Genomic DNA, 24724 nt, shown 5'->3' with positions numbered 1-24724 from the left:
AAGTGAGAAAGAAAAGATACGGCCTCGCTGTTATTGTTGTCTCCCTTTCCCTGCGGGACCGGAAGTGGGCGGCACCGGAAGCCGCTCTGCCCGCCGCGGCCTCCTGAACTCGTCTGCTCCTCCGCAACCGCGGTGGCGGCGGCCTCCATTTTGCCTCCGAGGGAGAGCCTCTCCTCCTCGCCGCCTCGAAGGCCAGGTGAGACCCCGCCGGGGCTGGGCCTGGCGAGCCTCCGAAGGGACTCCCGGAGGCCACGTCATCGCCCCGATTGAGGGCCCTGAGGAGGGGGAAGTGGGCCTGGGAGAGAGGCCTCTTGGGGCTTCGGGGCAGATTTGGTAATAGAGTAACAATAATGATAACGCTGAGGGCCAGAATGGCGGCGCCAGGGCTTTTCCTGGTCAAGTCACACTCTCTCAGCCTCAGGAGACGACAACCCTCTGAAGAGCAAACCCTGCCAAGAAAACCCTCGCCTTCATAAGAGAGAAAGGACTTGGCTCCAAGCCACGCACTGCCCTCAGTGCTGGGGGATTCTGGGAGTTGTAGTCTTATTGTGGCCCCAGAGCTCTCCTTCTAAGGCTCAATGTCTCATAGAACCCTAGAGTCGGAAGAGACTCCAAGGAGGGCCCAGATCCAGCCCAGCCCCTTTATTCTGCCATGCAGGAACTCTCCCTCAAAGCGCCCCATTGACAGAGGGACATCCAGCCAATCGTAAAACTACATCTCCCAGGATTCCCTGCCCTTGAGCCAAAGCGGTCTCAAACTGGGTTGCTTCTGCAGCGTGCGTCTTGGGCCTTGAAGGCACGCAATGCCCACACAATAACAATAACAATATTTATAATAAGAATACGCTTGTATTACTTTTCCGTCTCTCCTCAGGGCTCCAGGCAAAAGGCGAAACGCAGTTAAAAGGCAGCGAAACTGACAGTTAAAACGCAATACTATACAGCCGTCAAGATGCGCCTATGAGTCCGCATTCTTGAGAACGTACAACAATGATAGTGATGACAATGGTGCTTTGACGGAGAGTTCCTGCATGGCAGGTTGGGGTTGGGCCAGGGCCCTCCTTTGGGGCTTCTTCTGACTCCATGATTCTACGACAGCTTAATAACCGTTGGCTGTTTGGTTTCGTTTCCGGCGGCCCAAAAGCGAACCTCTGGGGGAGCTTTCCCCAGCAAGGTTTGTTCAGAAAGGGTTTGCCATTGCCTTCCCCTGAGGCTGAGAGAGTGTGGCTTCTTGCCCAGTGGGTTTCCATTTCCGAGCCGGGATTCGAACCCTGGTCTCCGGGGCCAAAGGACGGCACTCGAACCACAACAACACTTTGGCTCTTGTGGGGCTTTTCACAAACATGTCTGAAATACATCTCAAGGTAAAGAGCGGGAGAGAGGCGTTTTAATACACATCCTTATCCCACACTTCATAGAGAGATGTCATGGCAGAGTACAATATAAACCACTCCAACGAAATGTGGTACAACTAATTGTCACTACTCTCACTTTGCTTCCTCTCTTCCCTTATTTGAGGGGCATGTCGGGACACCGCTTTTTTTACTCTGGCGGCATTTGATGTAACAATGGCTGCACATTGTGTCTGTATGGAGAAGAGGTGCAAGGAACGGGATTTTAGGGATACATTGCGATTCCTAAGATGCTAGGAGTTCAGATTACCTTCATTATGTTGTTGTTGTTGTTTCCCTTTGCCTGTTGGATGGCTTTTATGCTGTACTGTTATTGTTGGTGTTGCTGTCCTGTGCTTTGCTTTTTCCCTGAGAGGCTGAAAATGTGCTTCTGTTTGGGGATAGCAGGGGTCTAATTTGGTTCCATAGTCTTTAACAACAACAACAACAAATTCCTTTAGCGATGGATATTCTAGTTGCCGACAAAGCTGGCATGAGATGTGTCCCGTGATATTTTTGTCGTCGGCGTCAACTGTAATAACCTGCAACGAATTCACCTCCAGAGCTCTCTGCACTGAGTCAGTGGAGAAGAAGGAATTGTCCGTCCCCTTGTTTTACATCCTGGGCAGCTTCTGCACTGCAAAAATAATGCTCTTTGACACCGCTTTAGCAGCCATGGCTCAATGCTGTGGAATTCTGGGATTCAGGCTTCGGTGAGACATTTAGCCTTCTCTGTCAGAGAGCTCCAGTGCCACCACAAACTACAAATCCTTGGGTTCCAGAGCACTGAGTCGTGGAGGTTAAACTGGTGTTAAACCGCGTTATTTCTGCAGTATAAATGAAGGCTCGGTTACGGTTTTTAATCTCATGGAGAACGTATGCCATACTGTTTTGGTCTTCTAGGGCATTTAAGTACTCCGAACCAGATTACAAGTTTTAAGTAAATACTAAATAGTCCCAAGCCTGTTTGTTCCCCCTTTTTTCAAGGATCTTGGAAAAAGTCACCAGGATGGGATGGGTTTGTGTATAGACTTTGTCCAGAGCGGGTTTGCCATTGCCTTCCTCTTGGGCTGAGGAAGTCTGGCTTGCCAGTGGATTTCCCTGGCTGAACCCTGGTCTCACAGAGTCCTAGTCCTGTGGGGTTTGGGATTAGGCCTAAACTGAAAGCCCTGCCCAGTCCATGGGGCTGGTTTGGGGAAATCAAGGAGAGACTGGGTTGTTAGCGTAGGGCTGGACTGGTCCAGCAACCTCGCCCAGCCTTGGATTGCTGCTTTACTATCCGGTCTGAAGTGACTGGGCTCCATCCCTCCCCTCCCAGCAGTGATCCCAAAATGCTTCTTGATGCAGCAGTAGAACAGCTCCACCCTTTGCAGGAAAGAGTGCTGGGCTGTTGGTTTCTAGGGTCCTAAGGGATCCTTTCCAGTGGCCTTTTTATTCCTTTGTGCGTCTCTGTTGCAGCTGTTGCCGAAGGCTGTGTCATTGACCAGGGAGGCTCAGACGCATCTTCATGGGAGCTGCAGAACCCTGCTAGCATTACCAGGAAAATAAAACGCATTGCATTCCCACAGGGCTTTAACACAAGGTCCCTAGAAGCAGCCTTCTTAGCTCACGGTACCTAGAAGCAAGACTCTTTCGTTCATCTGCCCCAGACTTGACGCATGGGATTGTGAGATGTGTCGGCTTGTGCGGATGGATCCCTGCTCTTTAGAAAAAACTGTTGCCAAAATGGGATGCTTGTGACCTGTTTTATTTACCCCTTGTATACAATATTCCTGGTATATTGGTGTTGGAATAAGAGGGCTAATAAGCAGGGCTGAGAGAATGCCAATTAAAATAGGTGCCAGCGAGAGATATGGCAAGCCTCAGCCTGTTTTTATCACAGTGCCAGGCTGAAAAGGTAGTTGTTTTGTAATTTCAGTTGTAGTTTTCCAGCGGCTGGGTTTTGCTTCCAGGTGATTTCTCCGCGGCTGTGTGTTTGTTAGGTCCCCTGTTGATTTAAACCAAATGGCTTTGTGGCTTTTTGAGATCTCTGCCCAGCAGGCTTTGGAACTCACAGTTGGGAAAGAGCTTATGGGGCTCTGGGAATGCAAGAACAGGAGGGAACACTTCTTTGCTCTGATGGAGACCCGAGAGAGAAGAGGCAGGGGCCCTCACTAGTCAGAAACATGTCTATGAAAGACAGGCAGCCACGCAAAGTGTTGTTTATTAAGCGCACAAAAGAGGTTTGCATGCCGTGAGTTCAGTGCCGGCTTGTGTGGCACAACACACAGTGTGACTTCGGTGCATGCTGGTTCTGGGATGTGCGAAGGATGTCTCACTTGGACTCAAGAGGACCAGACAGGTATCTTGTTGCGAGGAACTGGGCCAGAGAGACACCCACCTCTTTGGCCAATGGAGTAGCCGTCTTTCTGAGTGTTGCCTCATCCTTTTGGTCTTTGGTTGGTGCATCCTGGTTCACCCTTGCAAACAAAGTACCGGTGAAAAGCCACAAGTCCTTGTATGACGTTGGAGATGTGCAGTCTGGTGGCATCAGGATGTGAAAAAATAAACATTCTTTGGGGAGCAGCACATAGAAGGGGCAGCGTATGTTTTGTAGGCAAGTGGGCTGCCTCCCACATCAGTGACAAACATGAGATGTTGGGGGTGACTGGTGATTGAATGAGTGTTTGAATGGGATGTTAGGAGAGAGATATAGAAGCATAGAGTTAGAAGGGATGCCCAGAGGCCATTGAGTCTGACCCCCTGCTCAGGGCAGGAACTCCAGCTAGAGCATCCTCAACAAGAGGTAGCTGTCAGCCTCTTTCTGAAGACATCTAGAAAAAGAGACCCACCACCTCTTTAGGCCATGGGTTCCATGACCAAACTGCACGGTCTTGCAGGGTGCGGGAGCATCTAGAAGGTCCCTCATGTGTTTGAATCCGTCACATTGGGACTGGCTGGTAGAGGTGGGGATAAGTCAAAGCTCTTGCACCGCTCCCTCTGTGTCTCAGCACTTTGTCTGCCAAATGGGAGTAAGCCTTGTTACCTCAGCCCTGGCAAACCTGCCTCATGGGGCATTTCTAAGGGTGAGCTTCACGATTCTGAAATGTTGTACCAAATAGTCTTTGCAGATTCCTGTGGCTGTTCCATCCAACCCTCAGTTATTATCCTTGTCATTATTCTGCTTTTCTCTTTCAATATGGCGATACGATTTTGACAGCGCTGTACCTTGTTCCTCCCAGTCGCCCTTCCTGATCCTTTCTCCTTCTGGTCTTGTTTCCTCCAGGCCGGCTGTAAACTCAGAAGACCTTCCTCTCCGTCTCTTTGGTCTGGTTCTCCTCTGTCTTCCCTGGAAGTTTGACTTAACCACCTGCGGCCATGTCTGACTTTGTGGAGAGTGAAGCCGAGGAATCTGAGGAGGAGTACGATGAAGAAGGAGAAGTTGTTTCCAAGCCAACCAAGAAATTTACGGAGGATGAAGACGGTATGTCATTAGCTTTTCGCATTGAGTTTATTTTTAAAATGTCATTTATATCCCGTCTTTCCCCTGATACGGGGCACAAGAGGCTTACGCTATGAGATTAAAATAAAATACAATTAAAACAGTCCATGATACACCAGTTAGAAAAGCTATTACGGAAGACCATATTAAGATACTTAGAACAGTTTAAAATACATATAAGACATGGGTATGTATTAAGTAGAATGTCTTAAATGACTGGAGGTAATCAGAAATTTGACAAGGGAAGAGGGCCAGATCCCTTTACATATACCTTCGCACATAAGTAAGGATTTTCAGGTGCGCATCAAGCCAGCCGTCCCCCAGCCCCATTGCTACCATATGTGTTGTGCTCCAGTTCCTCATATTCCACCGCTAGCTCATTCCGCTGCCAAATGTCTCTTCTGGGAGTTGACATCTCCCTGAAGGCAGCTGGCCTCTTTCGGTCATCCCTCTGGTCTCAATGTCTGTCTGTTTTCCTGCCCCGCTCAGAGGAGGAGGAGGATGACAACCCGGACGACCAGGATGAGCAAGGCAACTTGAAAGGGTTTATTAATGATGACGACGATGAGGAAGAAGAGGAGGAAGAAGAAGGCAGCGATTCAGGGGACTCGGAGGACGACGTCGGTCGTAAAAAGAGGAAACGCAGTAAGTGACAGGGCTGGAGGCTTACCGGTTGAGGAAGTGACCCTGACTTAGTGCACCATTCTTTCTTCTCTTCTTCCCACTTCCTTCTCCCACCTCGCTGTTCTGGGGTACGCAATGGCTTGACTTTGTACCTCTCCATAGATTTCGATGACCGCCTCGAGGATGATGACTTTGACCTCATTGAGGAGAACTTGGGCGTCAAAGTTAAACGGGTGAGTTGCATTTGGCAGATTGGTGACTGCCTGGCTAATGTTGAGTTTGAAGAAGACACCTTGGCCTCCTCATTGTTTTCATTAAATCAGCTTTTTCTTTAGCAAACCCCAGGCCCAGGTGCTCCATTTTACCCTCCTTACGCCTATCTAGACTAGGAAGAGAATTAAACCCAAATGGGTATATGCTTTTGACCCCATCCACCCACCCCTGAAATGTGGCCCTGTCTTCAACCGAACGTGGCCCTCAAACTAAAGGCTTCCCCATCTGCGGAGGAGGAAAAGCGCTAGGGGTCCCTAGGAGTCTTGTGTCACTGGGAAATTTGTGGAGTCTCAAAAGTTTGTGATCCTCAAAACATGTCTCTCCGCAGCAAAAGTTCAGGCGAGTACGGAAGATGTCGGACGATGAGGACGATGAAGAGGAGGATTTGGGGAAGGAGGAGCATGAGAAGGAGGCCATTGCCGAAGAGATCTTCCAGGACGGGGAAGGCGAGGAGGGGGGTGAAGCTACGGAAGGCCCCGTTGCTGCCGCTGAGGAAGATGAGGAGGAGGAGGAAGATGAGTCTGGTATGAACTGTGGGATTCGCAGAGTGGGGATACCAGGTGACATTCTGGTCAGGAGTATTCCTGGCTTTCTGTTTCCCCCTTGAAGGATTCAGTCACCAGGTTTAGGAGGAAAGAGGTATAGTGCACTCATCTAAAGCAGGAACAAGACAGCTTCTTTTGGTAAACTTAAACCATTGTAAAAGGTCATCCCTGATGGAATAGTGGTATGTAGCAAAGCTTTGTCTCGGGATTTGCTAAAATGTAGGGGTTGTTGAGAGAAAAGACCTGTGAACCACTGATCGATCGTTCTCTCTCTCTTTCTCTTGCTGTGTTCCAGACATCGATGACTTCATTGTAGATGACGATGGGCAGCCCCTGAAGAAGCCCAAATGGAGGAAGAAACTGCCTGGCTACACAGATGCGTAAGTCTGAGCCTGACACAGTTATGAATCTCCTAGGCCCAGTTGCAGGAAAGCTCTCCCAAACCGAAACAGCTTTTTCTTGGCAGTGCTGTGAATGTTTTCTGGTTTTCTCTAAGGGGGTAAAGTTGGGTTGACTCTTTTTTAGGTCGTTGACGCCTCTTGTTACAAAAAATCCTACCTTGTAAGTGAAACTGACCCACCTGCCTTTCACACATATGCCGTTTTTTGTCCTGAATCTGGGTAGCATGGTGACCCTGGTTCTTTTCTCCTTCAGAGCCCTGCAAGAAGCTCAGGAGATTTTTGGTGTAGACTTTGACTATGATGAGTTTGAGAAATACAATGAATACGACGAGGAGATGGAGGACGAGTATGACTACGAGCCTGAAGAGACCGAAGGGGAGATCCGGGTCCGACCCAAGAAGACCACCAAGAAGCGGGTCAGCCGGCGCAGCATTTTTGAGATGTATGAGCCCAGTGAGCTGGAGAGCAGCCACTTGACGGATCAGGACAACGAGATCCGGGTGACCGACATGCCTGAAAGGTTCCAGGTAAGTCTCTCCTCCAAATCAATCTCTTCTCTCCTGGCTCCCTGCCCATCAGACATCTGGAATTTCATTAGTTGTTTGTAAAATGGAGCTGTTATTCCCCAACCTTTCTAATAGACTGTCTTCTTCCTTCCAGTTGCGCTCTATCCCTGTGAAGAATGCTGAGGATGACGAGTTGGAAGAGGAGGCCGACTGGATCTACCGGAACGCTTTTGCCATGCCCACCATCTCCCTGCAGGTTAGCCCTGGGGTGCCACTCACAGTTGAGAGCAGTTCTGGTTGCCCTTCAGATACTAGAAAACACACCCAGGGGTAGCTGTGGTGGCCATACAGAAAAATGCTCTTGTAATTCTGCTGCTTCCTTTGGAATTAGTGACAAACATTCTTTTCCTGCAGCAGCAGCAGCCAATTCTCTTCCTCTCACTTTCTGTGTCCCGTCTCACCTTGTCAGGAGAGTTCGGACTACTTGGACCGAGGCCAGGCCAGCAGCAGCTTCAGCCGCAAGGGCCCCAGCACCATCCAGAAGATCAAGGAAGCCCTGAACTTTATGAGGAACCAACACTTTGAGGTGAGAGTTTGGGAAGAAGAGCCAAAGGTTGAGCAACAGGGCTGGGATGGTAGGGAGACAGGGCAGCGGAGTTGGTGTGCCACACTTTGGACTCTGACTCTACTGTCCAATCCCTTCATAAATGGGAAATATATATTTTAAGTAGTAATGACAAAGTTACTGTTGTAAAATGGTTGCCCAAGGCATTTTATCACCACTATGTCAATCGTCAGGCTACCGACTCCATGATTCCAACTCCATAGCCTGCAAGAATGCTCTGCAAATAGGGCCATGGCTATTTTAACTGTTTCTTTGACCCTTCCTTTGAGGGTTACCCCCAACTGTCTCTGTATTCCCCTCCATAACTTGGACTTCTTCCTTGCATTCAATGCTGCTGTCTGTCTCTCAGTCTCTCTTTTTCTCCCTTTGGCTCAGGTTCCCTTCATCGCCTTCTACAGGAAGGAATATGTGGAGCCCGAGCTGCATATCAGTGACCTGTGGCGAGTTTGGCAGTGGGATGAAAAGGTGAGGTGCCAACCCTGGAGGTGTCTTGGCTGGGGCATAATTTTGTGGGTTTTTCTGCAGGGTCAGGTAGAGTTTGGTAACTTTTAGGTGTCTAGACAATTGTCAGTGCTCACAATCTAGAAGAAACAACCTGGCAGACTCTCTGCTTCCTTTTCCCTCTCATATAATGCAACTGGTCTGGCAGCCCCACATCCCAAAAATTCATCTTCTGCATAGGTTACATTGTTCCCACCAAGTACTTTTCCAAAGTAGAAGTGGACTTCTCAGCCACTTCTGTCCCCTGGGTGGTGACCCAGACTCACTGCTTCCCCTCTGCTTCCTTCTTCCAGTGGACCCAGCTGAAGATCCGTAAGCAGAACCTGACCCGCCTGTTTGAGAAGATGCAGGCCTACCAGTATGAGCAGATCTCAGCTGATCCAGACAAGCCTCTGGCTGATGGAATAAGAGCCCTGGACACAACTGACATGGAGAGGTACTGTCTGTTCCTTGGTTCTCATCCAGCTAAAACTTTGCAGTGGGCCAATGGTCCTTCTCAAACAGCTTTGGGGACAGTTCAAAGCCTTCCTGCTTACTGGCCGCTTTCGTGGATGAAGCTATCTGTCTGTCATGAGCAGCTGTCAGAAGTGCAGCGGAATCTGGCTCTCAAGGAGGGACAGGTCTGGCCTTCTGGGGTTCCTAAGAGGCTTATGGTCCTTGTCCCCATAACACCACTGTTGTGCTATTTCAATCTGTTCTTTCTGTAGGCTGAAGGATGTCCAGTCCATGGATGAGTTAAAGGACGTCTACAACCACTTCCTCCTCTACTACGGCCGAGACATTCCCAAGATGCAGAATGCAGCGAAAGCCAACCGCAAGAAGCAGAAGCGAGTCCGGGAGGATGGCGAGGAGGAGGAAGGTCTGGTGATCCACAGAGTTTGTAAACGCTTTCCTTGACCCATGCTTATCTTCCCTTCTCTCCTTCATATAATAGTCTCACAGCTGTTGCTTGTTCTTTTCAAGAACCAGGAGACTGACAGGCATGAGAATTTCCCATCCGCACCTTTAGATTTGCAGATAATAATGTCCAACCAGGCCACTGATACAAGCTAGCTCTTTCACAACCCTGGACAGCTGTTAAAGTTTGGCCATAATGGATGCTGATGAGGACTCCTAAACCCATCTGCCTGGTGGCAGAGACTCTGCTTCGTGCCATGTCTTTCAGTCACTTCCCTTTATCTCTGCCCTTCTTCCTCCCATGAGCATTTTGTTTAGGTAGACTTCATCTCCTAGCACTTCTGGGTGTCCTGCATTTGGCCAGCTCTTTCTTTTTTCCTCAGGTGAGGGAGAGGATGCTGAAGATGATGAGCAGAAGGGGCCGGAGCTGAAGCAGGCCTCCCGTCGGGACATGTACACCATCTGCCAGGCGGCTGGCCTAGGTGAGCCTGGCATCCAGGTTCTTTTGTCTCCCCACCCAGTTCCCTCTTCATCAGCTCCCCCTTGCTAACGGCTGTGCCCTCCTCCCCTAGACGGCCTGGCAAAGAAGTTTGGGCTGACGCCTGAGCAGTTTGGTGAGAACCTGCGGGACAGTTATCAGCGCCACGAGACGGAGCAATTCCCAGCAGAGCCCTTGGAGCTGGCAAAGGATTATGTCTGCAGGTGAGGAGGGTGCTGCCCTCATATTGTATGTGCATCTACACAGTTTGACACCACTTTAAGTGCCATAGCTCCATCCTATGGAGTCCTGGCATTTGTCGTTTTACAAGAGCTTTAGTCTTGGCGATTTACGAAACGATACATCCCAGGGTTCTGTAGGATGGAGCCATGGCAGTTAAAGTGGGGTCAAAGTGCTTTAATTCTACAGTGTGAATATGCTTTTACAATTAGAAATATCTTTTATGTGAGTTTTTACATTTGATGTAACTGCCACATTATGGGGAAGCTACCCTTTGAACATCAAGGTATTAATCATGGCATGGCAAAGTTACTTTTTTGGACAACTGCTACAATCCTGTGTCATGGTGGCTGCAGGGTTTCTGTTACATTAAGAAAAGTACACCTCCCCTGCCCTGGATGATGGGGCTCTGATTTGCCTCAGTATGTCCTGCAGTGTTAGGGATGCAGTGGCTTAAAGGTTAAGGTGCCAATTCGGAAGATCGGAAGGTTGGCAGTTTGAGGCCTGAATGCTGCATGATGGGGTGAGCTTCTGTCACTAGTCCCAGCTTCTGCCAACCTAGCAGTTCGAAAGCATGCAAATGGAAGTAGATAGATAGGTAACAGCGTTCAGTGCAGTCATACTGGCCAAATGACCACTGGAGTAATCCTCAGACAACACTGGCTCTTTGGCTTAGTAACAGATGAGTACCATCCCCTACAGTCAGTTATGACTAACATTCATGTGAAGGGACTACCTTTACCTATGTCCTGCAATAGTCTCCTTACTCAGTGTTGCTCCTCTGATCTTTGCAGCCAGTTCCCCAACCCTGAGGCCGTTCTGGAAGGGGCCTGCTACATGGTGGCCCTGCAGATTGCCCGGGAGCCCTTGGTCCGGCAGGTGCTGCGCCAGACCTTCCAGGAGAGGGCCAAGATCAACGTCTCCCCAACCAAGAAGGGCAAAAAGGTAACCATTTTCTCCCTGGGGCTGAGGTTGAGGGACGTGACTTGGAGCTGGGGGTCACCCATGGCTTTGCTGTGAAGCAGGATGAAAGAACTCGCAATCCTCTGGATGCTGTCAGACTGCAGCTTCCATCAGCCTTAGCTAGCCCTGTGGGATGATGGGTGTTAACATGCCCACAACATCATCCTTGCCATGGGATTGGTGGCTTAAGTGGCTGGAATGAGCAGAATAATTTTTTCTGGTTGGAAAGCCAGCCTTCTAAGCAAATATTGGTTGCAGTCATGCAACAGTTGTGTTGGTTCTTAATATGTAAGAGGCTTTAATGCACTTTTAACCATTCTAACTTAATGTTTGTAAGTGGATTGTTCCCCCCTGAACAGCCCTTAACAGCACAACCTGCTCTGTGGATGTTTCTTAAGGGGGTGACAGTAGGTGGATTGTGTTGCTGTACCTTAAGAAAGAGAAGCGACTAGACCCCTGTTGCTGTCTTCTTCTCTAGGATATCGATGAGGGCCATTATGCCTACACCTTCAAGTACCTGAAGAACAAACCAGTCAAGGAGCTGCGGGATGACCAGTTCTTGAAGATATGCCTGGCCAAAGACGAGGGCCTCCTTGCCATTGACATCTGCATCGACATGAAGGGCGTTGAGGGGTTGGTTAATGCTGTTTGTTCCTTTCATTTATATCTTTCCTTTCTCCTCGAATGAGATTGAAGGCAGCTCATGAAAAGATTCAGCCAAAACCTTGACAGTAACATTTAGAGCATCATTTTAAAAATCATCACATTAAAACGATAGCTATCAACAGTATAAAACCATTCAAAGGCATACAGAAAATTTAAAGTGCAATAAAGCCACACACACACACACACAGCCGCAATAAGAGGGCTCCCTGCAAGCAGTTACTCAAACAGGAGAAGGGGACTAGGTGCCGCATATGCTGGCCATTCCTCCCTCCCTCAGAAGCCACAGGAGTGGCAATTGGAAAGCAAAAAGGGCATCTCACCAGCCCCTGGGACCAAGCCATGAGGGAGCAGTTCTGCCACCATATCACCCTTTCTTTCTCCCTTTCCAGCTACGGCAGTGACCAGACCTATTTCGAAGAGATCAAGCAGTTCTACTACCGCGATGAGTTCAGCCACCAGGTGCAGGAGTGGAACCGGCAGCGCACCTTGGCCATCGAAAGGGCCCTCAACCAGTTCCTCTACCCGCAGATGGCCAAGGAGCTGAAGAACAAGCTGCTGGTGGAAGCCAAGGAGTTTGTCATCAAGGTGAGTGCCCATCCATGCCCACCTTGTGGCGTCTGGACTTGGCCTACCTGACCCTCTCCCAGCTGGGTGCTTTCAGGATGTCTTGAGAGTTGGCTTCCATTAATGGGGCAGTGAGAGTTGGCTCCCAATGAATTGTAGCAGATGAGTTCTAAAATGTTGGTTGTGACTCTTCCTAGCTCAGACCTGGGAGAGGGAGGCAGCCTTTGGCACCCACAAAATCTCTCTGCTTCAGAGAATAGCAGCATTTTGATTATCTTTTCCCCCCTTTGCCTTCCTTTAGATCTGCAGCCGGAAGCTGTCCAATTGGCTCAAAGTGGCTCCCTATCGCCCGGACCAGCAGGTGGAAGAAGACGATGACTTCATGGATGAAAACCAAGGGAAAGGCATCCGTGTGCTGGGCATCGCCTTCTCCTCTGCCAGGTAGGTGGGTTTGGCTATACCAGCTCCTGAGAGCCCCCCAGGATCTCTCCCGTTCTGACCAAATCGGCTTCTTCCTTTGCAGAGACCACCCTGTCTTTTGTGCCCTTGTGAACGGGGAAGGGGAGGTGACGGATTTCCTGCGCCTGCCTCACTTCACCAAGCGGAGGAACGCCTGGCGGGAAGAAGAAAGGGAGAAGAAGGTGAGGCGGAGGCTGTCTTCCCACCTGGCCCCAAGTTCATCTGTGGAATGCAAAGCCTGCACCCAACTGTTACTAGTCCACTTGTCCCTTACTGCTGTTTTGAAACCTGGCTACTCTGTAAGATAAGAATGAGGCAGCTGCCTTGGGCCGTGGATCCAGGGGAACAGTGCTAGTAACCCTTCCTCAGTTCTATCAGTCTATCAGTGGTGGTCCTTTATAATGTCCTTTCTCTGCTCCTTAGGCTCAGGATATTGAAACACTGAAGAAGTTCCTACTCAGCAAGAAACCCCACGTGGTCACGATTGCTGGAGAGAACAGGTGAGCCTGGAGCTGGGGTTTGTGTGTATGTGAATTTATCAATGGAAGGTAGGATGCTGGATTCAAAACACACACACAAATTCTGAAGAAACCCTCTCTCGACCCCTCTTCTTTGTCTAGCTATCGTCCAATTTCTCTTCTTCCTTTTCTTTCTAAGGTCCTAGAACGGGTCGTTTATTCTCGCTGTATTAAGTTTCTTGAAGCCAACTCCATCCTAGACCCCTTCCAATCTGGCTTCCGCCCACGGCACTCTACAGAGACAGCCCTCACCAAGATCTCAAATGATCTCTTGCGGGCCAAGGCAAACGGCCTCTACTCTATTCTCATTCTTGATTTGTCTGCAGCCTTTGACACTGTTGATCACTGTCTCCTGGTCGATTTACTTTCTGACCTTGGGTTCGCCGACTCTGCTCTCGACTGGTTTAAATCTTACTTGTCAGATAGATCTTTTGCAGTGGTCACGGGTGGTCAGACTTCATCCTCTGTTCCGCTATCTGTTGGAGTTCCCCAGGGCTCTGTCTTGGGTCCCCTTCTGTTCTCTCTATACACACTGTCTCTAGGTAAACTCATCAGTTCTTTTGGTTTCTCCTATCATTTGTATGCCGATGACACTCAGCTGTATCTCTCCACCCCTGACCTTTCGACGGGGCTTGAACAGCAAGTTTCTTCTTGTCTGACTGCCATCTCTCAGTGGATGCGGCTTCGGCGCTTGAAGCTCAACATGTCTAAGACTGAGCTTCTCGTCTTTCCACCTAAACCCACCCTTCATTATTCCTTTTCTGTTTCTGTTGACGACACTTCTATTCAACCGGTTCATCAAGCCCGCAGTCTTGGCTTCATTTTTGACTCTTCTCTGTCATTTATTCCCCAGATCCAGGCCACCGCAAAGACCTGTAGATTCTTTCTCCACAACATTGCCAAGATCCGTCCATTCCTCTCAATCTCTACTGCCAAGACTCTAGTCCATGCCCTAGTGGTTTCGCGACTAGATTATTGTAACCTCCTTCTAACAGGGCTTCCTCTTTCACACCTCCATCCTTTAATATCTGTCCAGTATTCAGCTGCCCGTATTGTCACATCCGCTCGCCGCTTTGACCATGTTTCTCCTCTTTTATCCTCCCTTCATTGGCTCCCCTTCCCCTTTCGCATCCGGTACAAGCTTTTGTTACTGACTTTCAAAGCCCTCCATGGGTTGGCCCCTCCTTACTTATCTGACCTTCTTTCTCCTTACATTCCTACTCGCACCCTCCGCTCTGGTAGTCAGGGTCTCCTGTCACAATGTAGGACTACCACTGCCCCCTCCCGAATTCGTCCCTTCTCGCTTGCTGCCCCTTACTCCTGGAACCTTCTTCCCCCACATGCACACCTCATCACTTCTCTGCCCAGTTTCAAAACTGAATTAAAGACTATATTGTTTAGAGAAGCATTCCCAGAGGTGAGACCCTCTCTGACCCAGGAAGCCTCCTTCTAACCATCCATCAAGAAGCCAAGCCCTTCCTCCAGTCCATCTGCCTTGGTCCAGGCCTCGGAGGTGGAAAAGATCTGCTGGACCTGATCCTATTCCCCACCACCACTCCCTTCTCCTTTTGTGTCGTGTCTTTTAGATTGTAAGCCTGAGGGCAGGGAACCGTCTGACTAAAAAAATTGATGTACAGCGCTGTGTAAACTTACAGCGCTTTATAAATAAAGGTTAATAATAATAATAATAATAACAAACCCCACTGCAGTTGGAGGCTGCCAGCACACATCCATCCCACCCACTCCCCAGTTTTTAGAATGTAAAACGCCTGACGAAAAAGACACACAAAACAGACTGGAACATGTTTTAAAGCCACAGTCCCATTCAAGCACAACCATCTGAACTAGGCTGGTGGGTGGTAGATTTTGTTGTCCAAAAAAAGGAACTTTTTCCAACCTCTTGGCTTTTTCCTTGTTGTTGCCCAAGTCCCTTCTCCAAGGAAAAGAATCAGCAGTACCAAACGCTTGACTTTTAGCAAGTGCTTTATGTCACCTTGGGCACAAGCACCCTTGAGATTTAGGAGGGGCATAAATGGTGGGGTCCTCTCAGTGTCCACAAAAATCCCCATTTCTGTCTCTTTTCCTCCTCTTCCCATCTCTCAGGGATGCCCAGATGCTGATGGAGGATGTGAAGCGCATCGCCCACGAACTGGACCAAGGGCAACAGCTTTCCTCCATCGGGGTGGAACTGGTGGACAATGAACTGGCCACACTTTACATGAACAGCAAGAAATCCGAGGTGAGCTGGAAGCCCCCTTTCCCTGACCCTGCTTAGCTTCCAAGATCAGACGGGGTCTGGTACATTGAGGGTATTTAATATAGTAGGGTTTTAAATAATGTTTTTGGTTTAGCTCCAAACTTACTTTCCTCATTTTCATTTCATTTTTTGTAGGAACGTGACATATTTTACTGTAGGTTGTATTTTGGTTTTACGTAAAAGGCAATGGGCAACATTGGGTGGGAAAGAAGAGACCAGCTTGGGAATGCCAATTGGTTTTCTGTCGCCTGCTTGGAGCTCTTCCTCCTCTTAACTGTGGGTTGTCCCTTTCGTGGTTTCTCCGACCGCTCATCCCTCTGGCCTCCTCTCTTTTTCTTGCAGACTGAGTTCCGGGACTACCCGCCAGTCCTGCGCCAGGCCGTCTCCCTGGCTCGCCGCATCCAGGACCCGCTGGTCGAGTTTGCCCAGGTCTGCAGCTCAGATGAGGACATCCTATGTCTCAAGCTCCACCCTTTACAGGTAACCCACAAGTGCCCTTGCCAAGATACAACCTCTGGCTTCTGGTGTAGACCAGGTAGTGGTGGCTCTCCTCAGCTTTGCAGTTTGACACCTCCACTTTGGCCTGCATAGCAAATGTGTTGTTGTCTTGTGTTTCTTCCTCTGCTTGGCCAGGAGCATGTGGTGAAAGAGGACCTGCTCAATGCCCTGTACTGCGAGTTCATCAACCAGGTGAATGAGGTGGGGGTGGACGTCAACCGGGCCATTGCCCACCCACACAGCCAGGCCCTTCTGCAGTACGTCTGTGGCCTCGGACCTCGAAAGGGCACCCACCTGCTCAAGGTAAGTGCCTCCTGCCTCTCTGCAGGCTTCTTTCTTTCTGTAGGGGGGTTAGTAGCAAGCAAAACCCCTCAGTTCCTCCTGACATTGCCAGCCCTGGAACCTTCACACAAAGTCTAGGGTGACAGCAATGATGGTGGTGGGTTGGAGGTTTGCTAAGCCTCCCATAAGATATGAAAACAGGGGCAGGCTTATACAGGAGAATGTGGTCCATCAGGTAACCTGGACCCAAGTTGTATAGGGCTTGATAGGTTTGAATTGTGCTTAGAAGTAGGTTGGCAGCCAATAGAGGTGAGGCAACAAGGGAGTTGTAGGACCCCCAGTTAACAATCAGCTTAATGGGACAGATTCGAGCCACTCTGCCCCACGCTTCCTTTTCTTTCTCTATTCTCAGATCAGTGAGAGGAGGCATTTCCAACATTGAAATAATTCAGCAAATAGAAGGTTCTGTAATGTTCCAAAGGCCCCAACCTCTGTGCTGCTTTCTCTCTCAGATCCTGAAACAGAACAATACACGGCTGGAGAACCGGACCCAACTGGTCACCATGTGCCACATGGGGCCCAAAGTCTTCATCAACTGTGCCGGTTTCATCAAGATAGACACAGCCTCATTGGGCGACAGGTTGGTGGATCAGTGGCAGAAGGGTGACCCTGGGGAGGCGGATTAAGAAGCTCCCGTTTTAACATCAGGTTCTCAATGTTTTTAGCACGGATTCCTACATTGAGGTCCTTGACGGATCACGGGTCCACCCTGAGACCTATGAATGGGCCCGCAAGATGGCCGTTGACGCCCTGGAGTACGATGAGTCAGCCGAGGATGCCAATCCGGCCGGTGCCCTGGAAGAGATCCTGGAAAACCCAGAGCGTCTGAAGGACCTGGATCTCGATGCCTTTGCCGAAGAGCTGGAGAGACAGGTCAGGGGAACTGGAATCCCGGAGGAGGCTCTATCTGTGTTTCCACCTTCCCCCTCCCAGCCTTCTTTCACTGCTGCTTTTTCCCTCCCAGGGCTACGGTGACAAACACATCACTCTGTATGACATCCGGGCCGAGCTGAGCTGCCGCTACAAGGACCTGCGGAACCCCTACCGCTCTCCCAACTCCGAAGAAGTCTTCAACATGCTGACCAAAGAAACACCAGAGACTTTCTACATAGGTGGGCTGAAATCTCCTCTTTCCAAGAGGAAGGGGAAAGGAAATGCTTTTTTGTGAACTTCAGGCTGGAAGAGTGTTCCCTGTCAGTGTAGAAACAGGCAACAGAATCTTGACTTTGAAGAAGATCTCTCCATCACGCATGGAGTTACAAAACACCCCTTCCTTCCTGTCCCATCTCTCCAGGTAAACTGATCATCTGCAACGTGACAGGAATAGCCCACCGGCGGCCGCAAGGGGAGAGCTATGACCAAGCCATCCGGAATGACGAGACCGGCTTGTGGCAGTGCCCCTTCTGCCAGCAAGACAACTTCCCAGAACTGAGCGAGGTAACAGATTACAGTAGCATCTCTCCCCTGCGTATCTCCCAGCATTTGCCTTTGGGGTGTCTCTGGTTGCTCCAGTCGGCCAAGACTGAGCTGGCAGTCTTCTTCAGTGGGCACCACTGTTGACATTTCATCCCTCCCTGATTGCAGGGTCTCTTTTCCTTTGTTTCCCCCTGGCATGCCCTTCTGCTCTGCTTTCCCTCCAGGTCTGGAACCACTTTGACAGCGGCTCCTGTCCCGGCCAGGCCATTGGGGTGAAGACGCGCTTGGACAATGGGGTGTCAGGCTTTGTCCCCACCAAATTCATCAGCGACAAAGTGGTCAAGCGTCCAGAGGAAAGGGTCAAAGTAGGTGTTTTGGTCAGGAACTGGGTGTAGTCCCAGGCCTGGAGGGATTCCTCTGTGTGTGCATTTATTGTACACCTCAGTCTCGCTGACTGTCCATCCCGTCCTTTCTTCAGGTGGGGATGACTGTCCACTGCCGGATCATGAAGATAGACATTGAGAAATTTAGTGCCGATTTGACCTGCCGAACAACAGACTTAATGGACAAGAACAATGAGTGGAAGCTGCCAAAGGACACCTACTACGACTTTGACGCCGAGGCCGCTGACCACAAGCAGGAGGAAGAGCTGAAGCGGAAACAGCAGCGAACGAGTGAGTCCTTCCCGGCTGTCAGGAGATATGACACTTCCAGAAATTTTGAAGACATGGGGGGGGGGGGCATTTTTAAGTACAAATTGGATTTACTTTTCTACATTTTATTTTTCATTGCAAACAGCGCTGTAAGATCCTGCATTGTAAGAAACCTTTCTGCTTTCATTTTATGAGGAGCTGGTTTTTAAAAACAACAGTAAAAACAGAAGCCATTCACATCAGGAAAGCAATTCTTGTGTCCCGTAAATAATAGTATATACCATATATACTCAACTATAATTCAACCTCATGTATAAGTAGAGGTCAGGTTTGGGGCCAGAATTATGAATTTTGCTGTGACCCATAGATAGGTTGAGGGTAAAACTTGGAGGCTTCTTCAATGTGTGTATGTGTTCGAGTGGCTTCAGAGGCCAATAAACTCTCTGGACTGCAAGGGGTAATCCTAACCCATTTTTAAGCATATTTTAATAGTGGAAAAACGCTTCCAAAAATGTTTCTCTGAATGTTTCCTCCCCTCCACCACTTCCCCCGGCCTCCACATCTCTTGTTCCCTTACTTAAAGCTTGGGGAAAGAAGAGGTCTGGGGTGCCATTTGACCAGAAGCTTGCTTGTCCTCCCCAGCGTACATCAAGCGGGTGATTGCCCACCCGTCCTTCCACAACATCAACTTCAAGCAGGCGGAGAAGATGATGGAGACCATGGACCAAGGGGACGTCATCATCCGCCCCAGCAGCAAAGGGGAGAACCACCTGACGGTCACCTGGAAGGTCTCCGACAACATCTACCAGCATGTGGACGTGCGGGAGGAAGGCAAGGAGAACGCCTTCAGCCTGGGCTCCACCCTCTGGATCAACACAGAGGTGAGTCCGCTGGCATAGGAAGGCAGGGAATCGTTCTTGACCCCCCCCCCCAGCCTGCTTCCCTGGGTGATCTCTCCCCGTTTTTGCCTTCCCAGGAGTTTGAGGACCTGGATGAGATCGTGGCCCGCTACGTCCAGCCCATGGCGTCTTTTGCAAGAGACCTCCTCAGCCACAAATACTACCAGGATTGCAACGGGGGAGACAGGAAGGTGAGTGCTAGTGGGAAAGGCGACAGCGAGAAACCCCTGGGAAACAGCCTCAGAGTGTCCCCTTGAAGGAGGATGTGAATCATGACCCCTTTCCCATCCCGCCTGCCCTGGGAGTGCCCATTTGAGGGAGCCTGCTCTGTAGGCAGAGTGGGCATCAGCTTGGTGAAGGGTTGACCTTCCAAGCCCATCCTGTGCTGAGGAGGAGGAGAAGCAGCAGTTAAAGCAAGTTCTGTCACATTCCCCTTCTGCGCTCATTCTAGAAACTGGAGGAGCTCCTGATCAAAACCAAGAAGGAGAAGCCCACCTTCATCCCCTACTTCATTTGCGCCTGCAAAGACCTCCCTGGCAAATTTCTGCTGGGCTACCAGCCACGCGGCAAACCAAGGTGGGTTTGGGCCTGGGGCACTTCGAAGAGAGGACGATGACGGTTTTTGACCCGTGGGGTTCCCACCCTTCTTCCTGCCCCTCTCTCTGCACCCAACCAGGCCCTGTTCCCTCTCATAGGAAGCTGCCTTATACCTGGGGGCCAACCACAGACACTTTACTGGCTGTGAAATGGAGCAGCAGGGGGCACTCCTCTCTCTACAGATGGGGTGCTTACTACCACTGCTTTTGAGTAGTACGGTTTTAGAGTACTTTAAGGGGACGGGGTTGAGTTGACAACAGTTGCTCAGACCCAGGTGTCCTTTTCTTGCTGCAGAATTGAGTACGTCACAGTTACACCTGAAGGGTTCCGGTACCGGAATCACATCTTCCCCACAGTCAATGGGCTTTTCCGGTGGTTCAAAGATCACTACCAGGACCCTGTGCCAGGTAAGCTTCAGTCCCAATGATTACAGAATAAAATTGGTTGCTATAACAATGCACAATGTAGAAAATTAACCCCCACACAGTTGCCCACCCCCTGCTATAGGTGTTTTATTGATGATAGTTAAGGTGACAGTCTCATCCAGAGTGCCATTTTGCTTGATGCCAACTGACTTGCCCTAAGCTGACTGTCACAGCGCCTTATGATCTTCTTCTGCCTTTTTCCCTTCCCCAGGAGTCACCCCCAGCAGCAGCAGCCGGACTCGAACGCCCGCCTCTCTCAACGCAACTCCGGCTAACATTAACCTGGCAGGTGAGTGGCCCTGTGTCTGTCACGCACCCACTGCTTCCCTTTCCCACCTTCCCTGGTGTGCTCGCTCTCACATTCTCTCGCTCTTCCTCTTCCTGCAGATTTGACCCGGGCTGTCAATGCCCTCCCGCAGAACATGACCTCCCAGATGTTCAGTGCCATCGCTGCCGTGACAGGCCAGGGGCAGAACCCCAACGCCACCCCTGCCCAATGGGCCTCCAGTCAGTACGGCTACGGGGGAAGCGGTGGTGGAAGCAGTGCTTACCATGTACGTGAATGGGGAGGCAGGGAGGGAGGGAAGGTGTACCAGTGGATGGATCCCATAGCCTTCCCATAGTCCACTGCAGAGGCCTTAGTGGGGGTGGCTTCCTTAGCTAGGCTGAAGCCTGCTTTGTCCTTGCGTCAGCTGGATAGCAGGGCCCACCGTGGGCATCTGAGAAACTCTGCTTGGTGGTTCAGCTAGGGACCCAGTATTACTAGGGATATGACTGGACTACCTGGTCTCATCCAGGGTTGGAATGAATATGTGAGTCCCACTCACACGCATTGGTTTCCTGCCTCCAGCATTCCACCAACTTCCAGGAGTTGAACCCCCATTGCTTATCCCCTCCATAATTCCTAGATTTTGGTTCTCCTTCTTCTCTCCCCCTGAGGTTTACCAGCTGCCCACTTGGCAGAGCTGGTGCCAAGGGGTGATGCCAGTCAAAGAGGCTGGTGGGTCTCTCCCCCCCCCCCCACTTCATCTCAAGGGTTTGTTCAGGAGGCAGGCAGTGCAGAGGGAAAGGGGCAACTAAGCTGCCAGCCCAAGGGCTTAGTGAGGGAAGAATGTGCTGAGCCGACAAGGAGGGCTTGAAGGAGGTGAGCCCACTAATCGCCTGGCAGGCTTGCAGGGGGGAGAATGTACTGGGAGCAGCCCCCAGCTCTGTCTCCATAGCCGGAAAGCAAAAAGTAAGCAGAACCCCTAGAATGTGATTCGAAACTTTGCAGTCTATAAAAAAGGAAACTTCTTAAAACTCTGGTGGACAGAAAGGAAGGGCATCAACTCTCCCTGTCACCTTCCCCAAAGCCTGCAAGTGGGTGAGTGGGCGAATTCTGTGCCAGTCTTTCCAGGGTGAGTCCCATCTTGGGATATAAATTCAATGAAATAAATAAGTCTTCTTGGACCAAACACAAATGGATGCTTCCTCTGGGCAGCTGTTAAGGTTTTGCCCTGGTGCCAGCAAAAATTCCCGAACGCCTGACTGGAGATGCTGCTTCTGTGTATGCGCTTCTGGCTCTGACCACATTCATGTTCCTGCAACTGACCTGTGTGTCTTCTGTCTCTCAAACTTCAGGTCTTCACAACTCCTGCTCAGCAGCCAGTGGCTACCCCTCTCTTGACTCCCAGCTACTCCTACACCACCCCCAGCCAGCCCATCACGACGCCCCAGTACCACCAGCTACAGACCAATACCACCCCCCAGTCCACCCAGTCCCAGCCGCCGTCCCAGCCTTCCTCCAGTTCCAGTCAAAGGCAGCCACAACCCAAGTAAGTACATATGGGGGGTGGTGGGGGCATTGGCATTGGCAGTAAAAGAATGAGGAGTTTTTGGAAGGAACACCCCATATGCGCGTGCATATATGAAAGGGGGACTAGATCATACACAACCTGCAGAGGGTTTTTTTCCATGACTTAGTGGAAAATTTAGGAAGGTAAGCATCCAGCCCAGGCCCAGGAGCTGTTTTTCCTGGCCTTCATTCACCCTTTTCCCATTTTGTCTGCCCAGATCCAGCACCCACACCGCCATCGACTGGGGCAAGATGGCCGAACAGTGGCTCCAGGAGAAGGAGGCTGAGCGCCGGAAGCAGAAGCAGCGGCTGACCCCTCGCCCTTCTCCCAGTCCCATGATCGAGAGCACCCCCATGTCCATGGCTGGAGATGCCACCCCGCTTCTGGATGAGATGGACCGGTAGTCCTCCTTGCCTGGCCGCCAGGAGAGCCAACGGAGACCGCCTCGTTGTGCTCTTGCCAGAGAGCCGCCTCGCTCCATCTGCCTTGGTTTTGCTTTGTTTTCCCCTTAAAACTCTCTGAGAAGGGACGCTGGGCAGCGCTCTCTGGGTGCCATGGAGACTTCAGACCCCGTCTCTGGCGGGGTCCCTACAGACTGGCCCCCCATTTTGGCTTTGAGCTTTGCTCTCACGGCGGGTGTCCACTTGACCAGCTCCCCCCCGTTTCCAGATCAAGGCTCTCTTTCAAGCCTCCTGCTGGGTCCGGGCTGCTCCCTCTGGGCAGGAATGAGGTTTTGGAGGACGGGGAGGACTTTGCCAGCGTCTGGTGGGGAGAGGCCGGCCTTTTCTGTGAGTGTGGCTGTATGTGTGCCTCCTTCTCTCTTTCTCTCCACTTCTCTTTGCGTTGTATGTATCGGGGGGGCTTTTGTGGGAGGAGAGCGCGGCGGCGGCGGCGGCCATCAGCTCGGTTTCTTTGGCACTCTCTGGGACAATATTTATTCAGTTGTATTCCTTTAAAAAAGAAAGAGGAGCCAAAGGAGAAGAAAAGGCTGCAGAGCCGAACTCTGGGACAACAGCCGCTGTTGTGAGCCAGCTCTGGAGTGCGGTGGAGTGTGTGGCGGCGGCGGCTTGAATGCCAAGTAGGGTCTCCCACCCATGCTCCCCCCCCCCGACTTCGGCCCACTTGTAACAGCAACCGAGGGAATAAATAGTGTTTCTACTGAATCGGCCTCCGGGTTTCCTCTTTTCCTCTGCCAGCCGGGGGGAGCCTGGAGCCTGGCAGGTGTCCATGGCTCAGAACGCCAGAAGCCTTTGGGGTCGGTCGGTGATCCTTTGGGGAGGGAGAAGGGGAAGAGGTTGGGATTTGGGAAGAGGAACCAGCCTCTGGACCAGAATGGGGAAAGATTCAAAAGGTGGCTTGTTTTGTAAGCAGAATGACTTGACTGTGAATGATGGGAAAGTGGGGATTTATACCTCTCTCATTGCGGGAAGGATTTGGGGAGCTGGGGCAGGGGAGTAAGCATTAAAAGTAACTTCTCAGATCACTAGAGGCTGGGTGGCATGAGGGACTTTGGCTTCACAGGTAGTTGGAAATTCAGCTTGTTCTTTGGATGCTGGTTAGCTCTCCCTGACTGCATGGGGTTTCTCCAGCGGAGCTGGCTGTGGGGGTTATGGGAGCTGGAGTGCGCAGGCAGTTCATGTGCTCAGCTGACAGGTACCCAGATTTGCACCTCAAAAAGGAGATATTTGGCCATGCTGAGTTGGGAGCAGCTGGTTATGTTCAGTCGAAATCTACCCGACTGTCGCTTCAAACCTAGTCTTATCCTCTGGGCACCCTCTGTACTCCAGCAATGTCCAAACTTGACCCCTAAATGCCTTTCAAGGGACCAATGGGACACACACAGAGACACCCAGCCATCCATATACACACATGCCAGGCTGCAATATTGTGCTTTGAATTGCTAGCCAGCCTTGAATGAGTTAAGGCTTATTTTGGGCGCCTTATTATTTGGATGGATTGGAGCCATTTCAGTCAGGACACAGGACCCGGCTGTGTTGGCGTTACAAGGCAAGAAGCTGCAGGCAGTCTGTTTTGCAAGCTTTCTAAGGCCATGAAACTTGGACTACACCTCTTTTTAAAAAGAGAGGGCAACTGGGGTAAGTGAAGCAGAAGGCCAGGGTTCAGAAATGGACAAAGGAGGAATGGTGAAGGCCAAGCCAAGCAAGATAAGGCCGGGCTGAAAGGGGTGTCAGGGAGGAGATAGAAGTGTCCGCAGGATATATATTTTTAAAGCATCACAAGTGTTATCTATCGCTGGTGGAGGGAAGCCCAGAAAAGCTTGGGAGGCAAAGGGCTGGTTATGGAGCCAGCTTTAGGGACAACAGAGGTGGGGGTGGCTATGGGGGCAAAAGGAGGGCACTGATCGCCCCCATAAGAATTTCCCTTCAATCCCCAAATTGCCAGCATTGCGAAGTGAGGCATACAATGGTTTGCACCAAGACTGCATCTCCCCTTTGCTCTGTTCACTTTCTGTGACCCTTTGGGAGCCTGGATTTCTAAATGCTGACATTTTTAGCTTACTGCAAATGCATATTGGGACAACATCAGGAGGACTGTAGGGTCTTCACCCTCCCTCCCAGCACAGAAATGCCTGTTTGTAGCCCTTGGCATGAAGTGGACAACTGCTGCAGCCTCTCTTTTCTCCTTCATTAATACCTTTTGCCATCTTGC

At 50.6% G+C, this 24724-nt stretch overlaps 1 protein-coding gene across 2 annotated transcripts; it reads left to right on the top strand.

Moving 5' to 3' along the window:
• Positions 1–41: 41 nt before the first annotated feature.
• Positions 42–23217, top strand: SUPT6H (SPT6 homolog, histone chaperone and transcription elongation factor). 2 transcript variants are annotated; one of them, XM_042442484.1, is made up of 37 exons: positions 42–196; positions 4657–4854; positions 5362–5517; positions 5659–5729; positions 6098–6293; positions 6610–6694; positions 6969–7242; positions 7376–7477; positions 7691–7807; positions 8222–8311; positions 8641–8783; positions 9055–9206; positions 9628–9726; positions 9817–9946; positions 10757–10907; positions 11404–11558; positions 11981–12176; positions 12457–12596; positions 12679–12796; positions 13038–13114; positions 15236–15371; positions 15732–15869; positions 16023–16190; positions 16682–16809; positions 16895–17102; positions 17194–17341; positions 17524–17666; positions 17870–18010; positions 18124–18319; positions 18941–19179; positions 19275–19388; positions 19649–19773; positions 20089–20201; positions 20431–20508; positions 20607–20773; positions 21840–22033; positions 22272–23217. In XM_042442484.1, exons 2-37 carry the CDS (start codon positions 4749–4751, stop codon positions 22456–22458), a joined length of 5181 nt encoding a protein of 1726 aa, XP_042298418.1. In that variant the 5' UTR covers positions 42–196; positions 4657–4748; the 3' UTR covers positions 22459–23217. The 2 variants fall into 2 exon arrangements, with proteins under 2 accessions (XP_042298418.1, XP_042298420.1); XM_042442486.1 differs by lacking the exon at positions 42–196 and adding an exon at positions 1342–1364.
• Positions 23218–24724: the final 1507 nt, after the last annotated feature.

This window comes from Sceloporus undulatus, chromosome 11 (genome assembly GCF_019175285.1).
Source record: "Sceloporus undulatus isolate JIND9_A2432 ecotype Alabama chromosome 11, SceUnd_v1.1, whole genome shotgun sequence".
NCBI lineage: Eukaryota > Metazoa > Chordata > Lepidosauria > Squamata > Phrynosomatidae > Sceloporus > Sceloporus undulatus.
Note: the sequence above shows the minus strand (reverse complement) of the source record. Positions and strands in the feature narration are given on the sequence as shown.

Coding starts and splice junctions, on each gene's coding strand:
- SUPT6H (XM_042442484.1), top strand. CDS start 4,749: ATGTCTGACTTTGTGGAGAGTGAAGCCGAGGAATCTGAGGAGGAGTAC. Junction 7,808..8,221: donor TGAGGAACCAACACTTTGAG/GTGAGAGTTTGG, acceptor CCTTTGGCTCAG/GTTCCCTTCATCGCCTTCTA. Junction 19,389..19,648: donor GCAACGGGGGAGACAGGAAG/GTGAGTGCTAGT, acceptor CGCTCATTCTAG/AAACTGGAGGAGCTCCTGAT.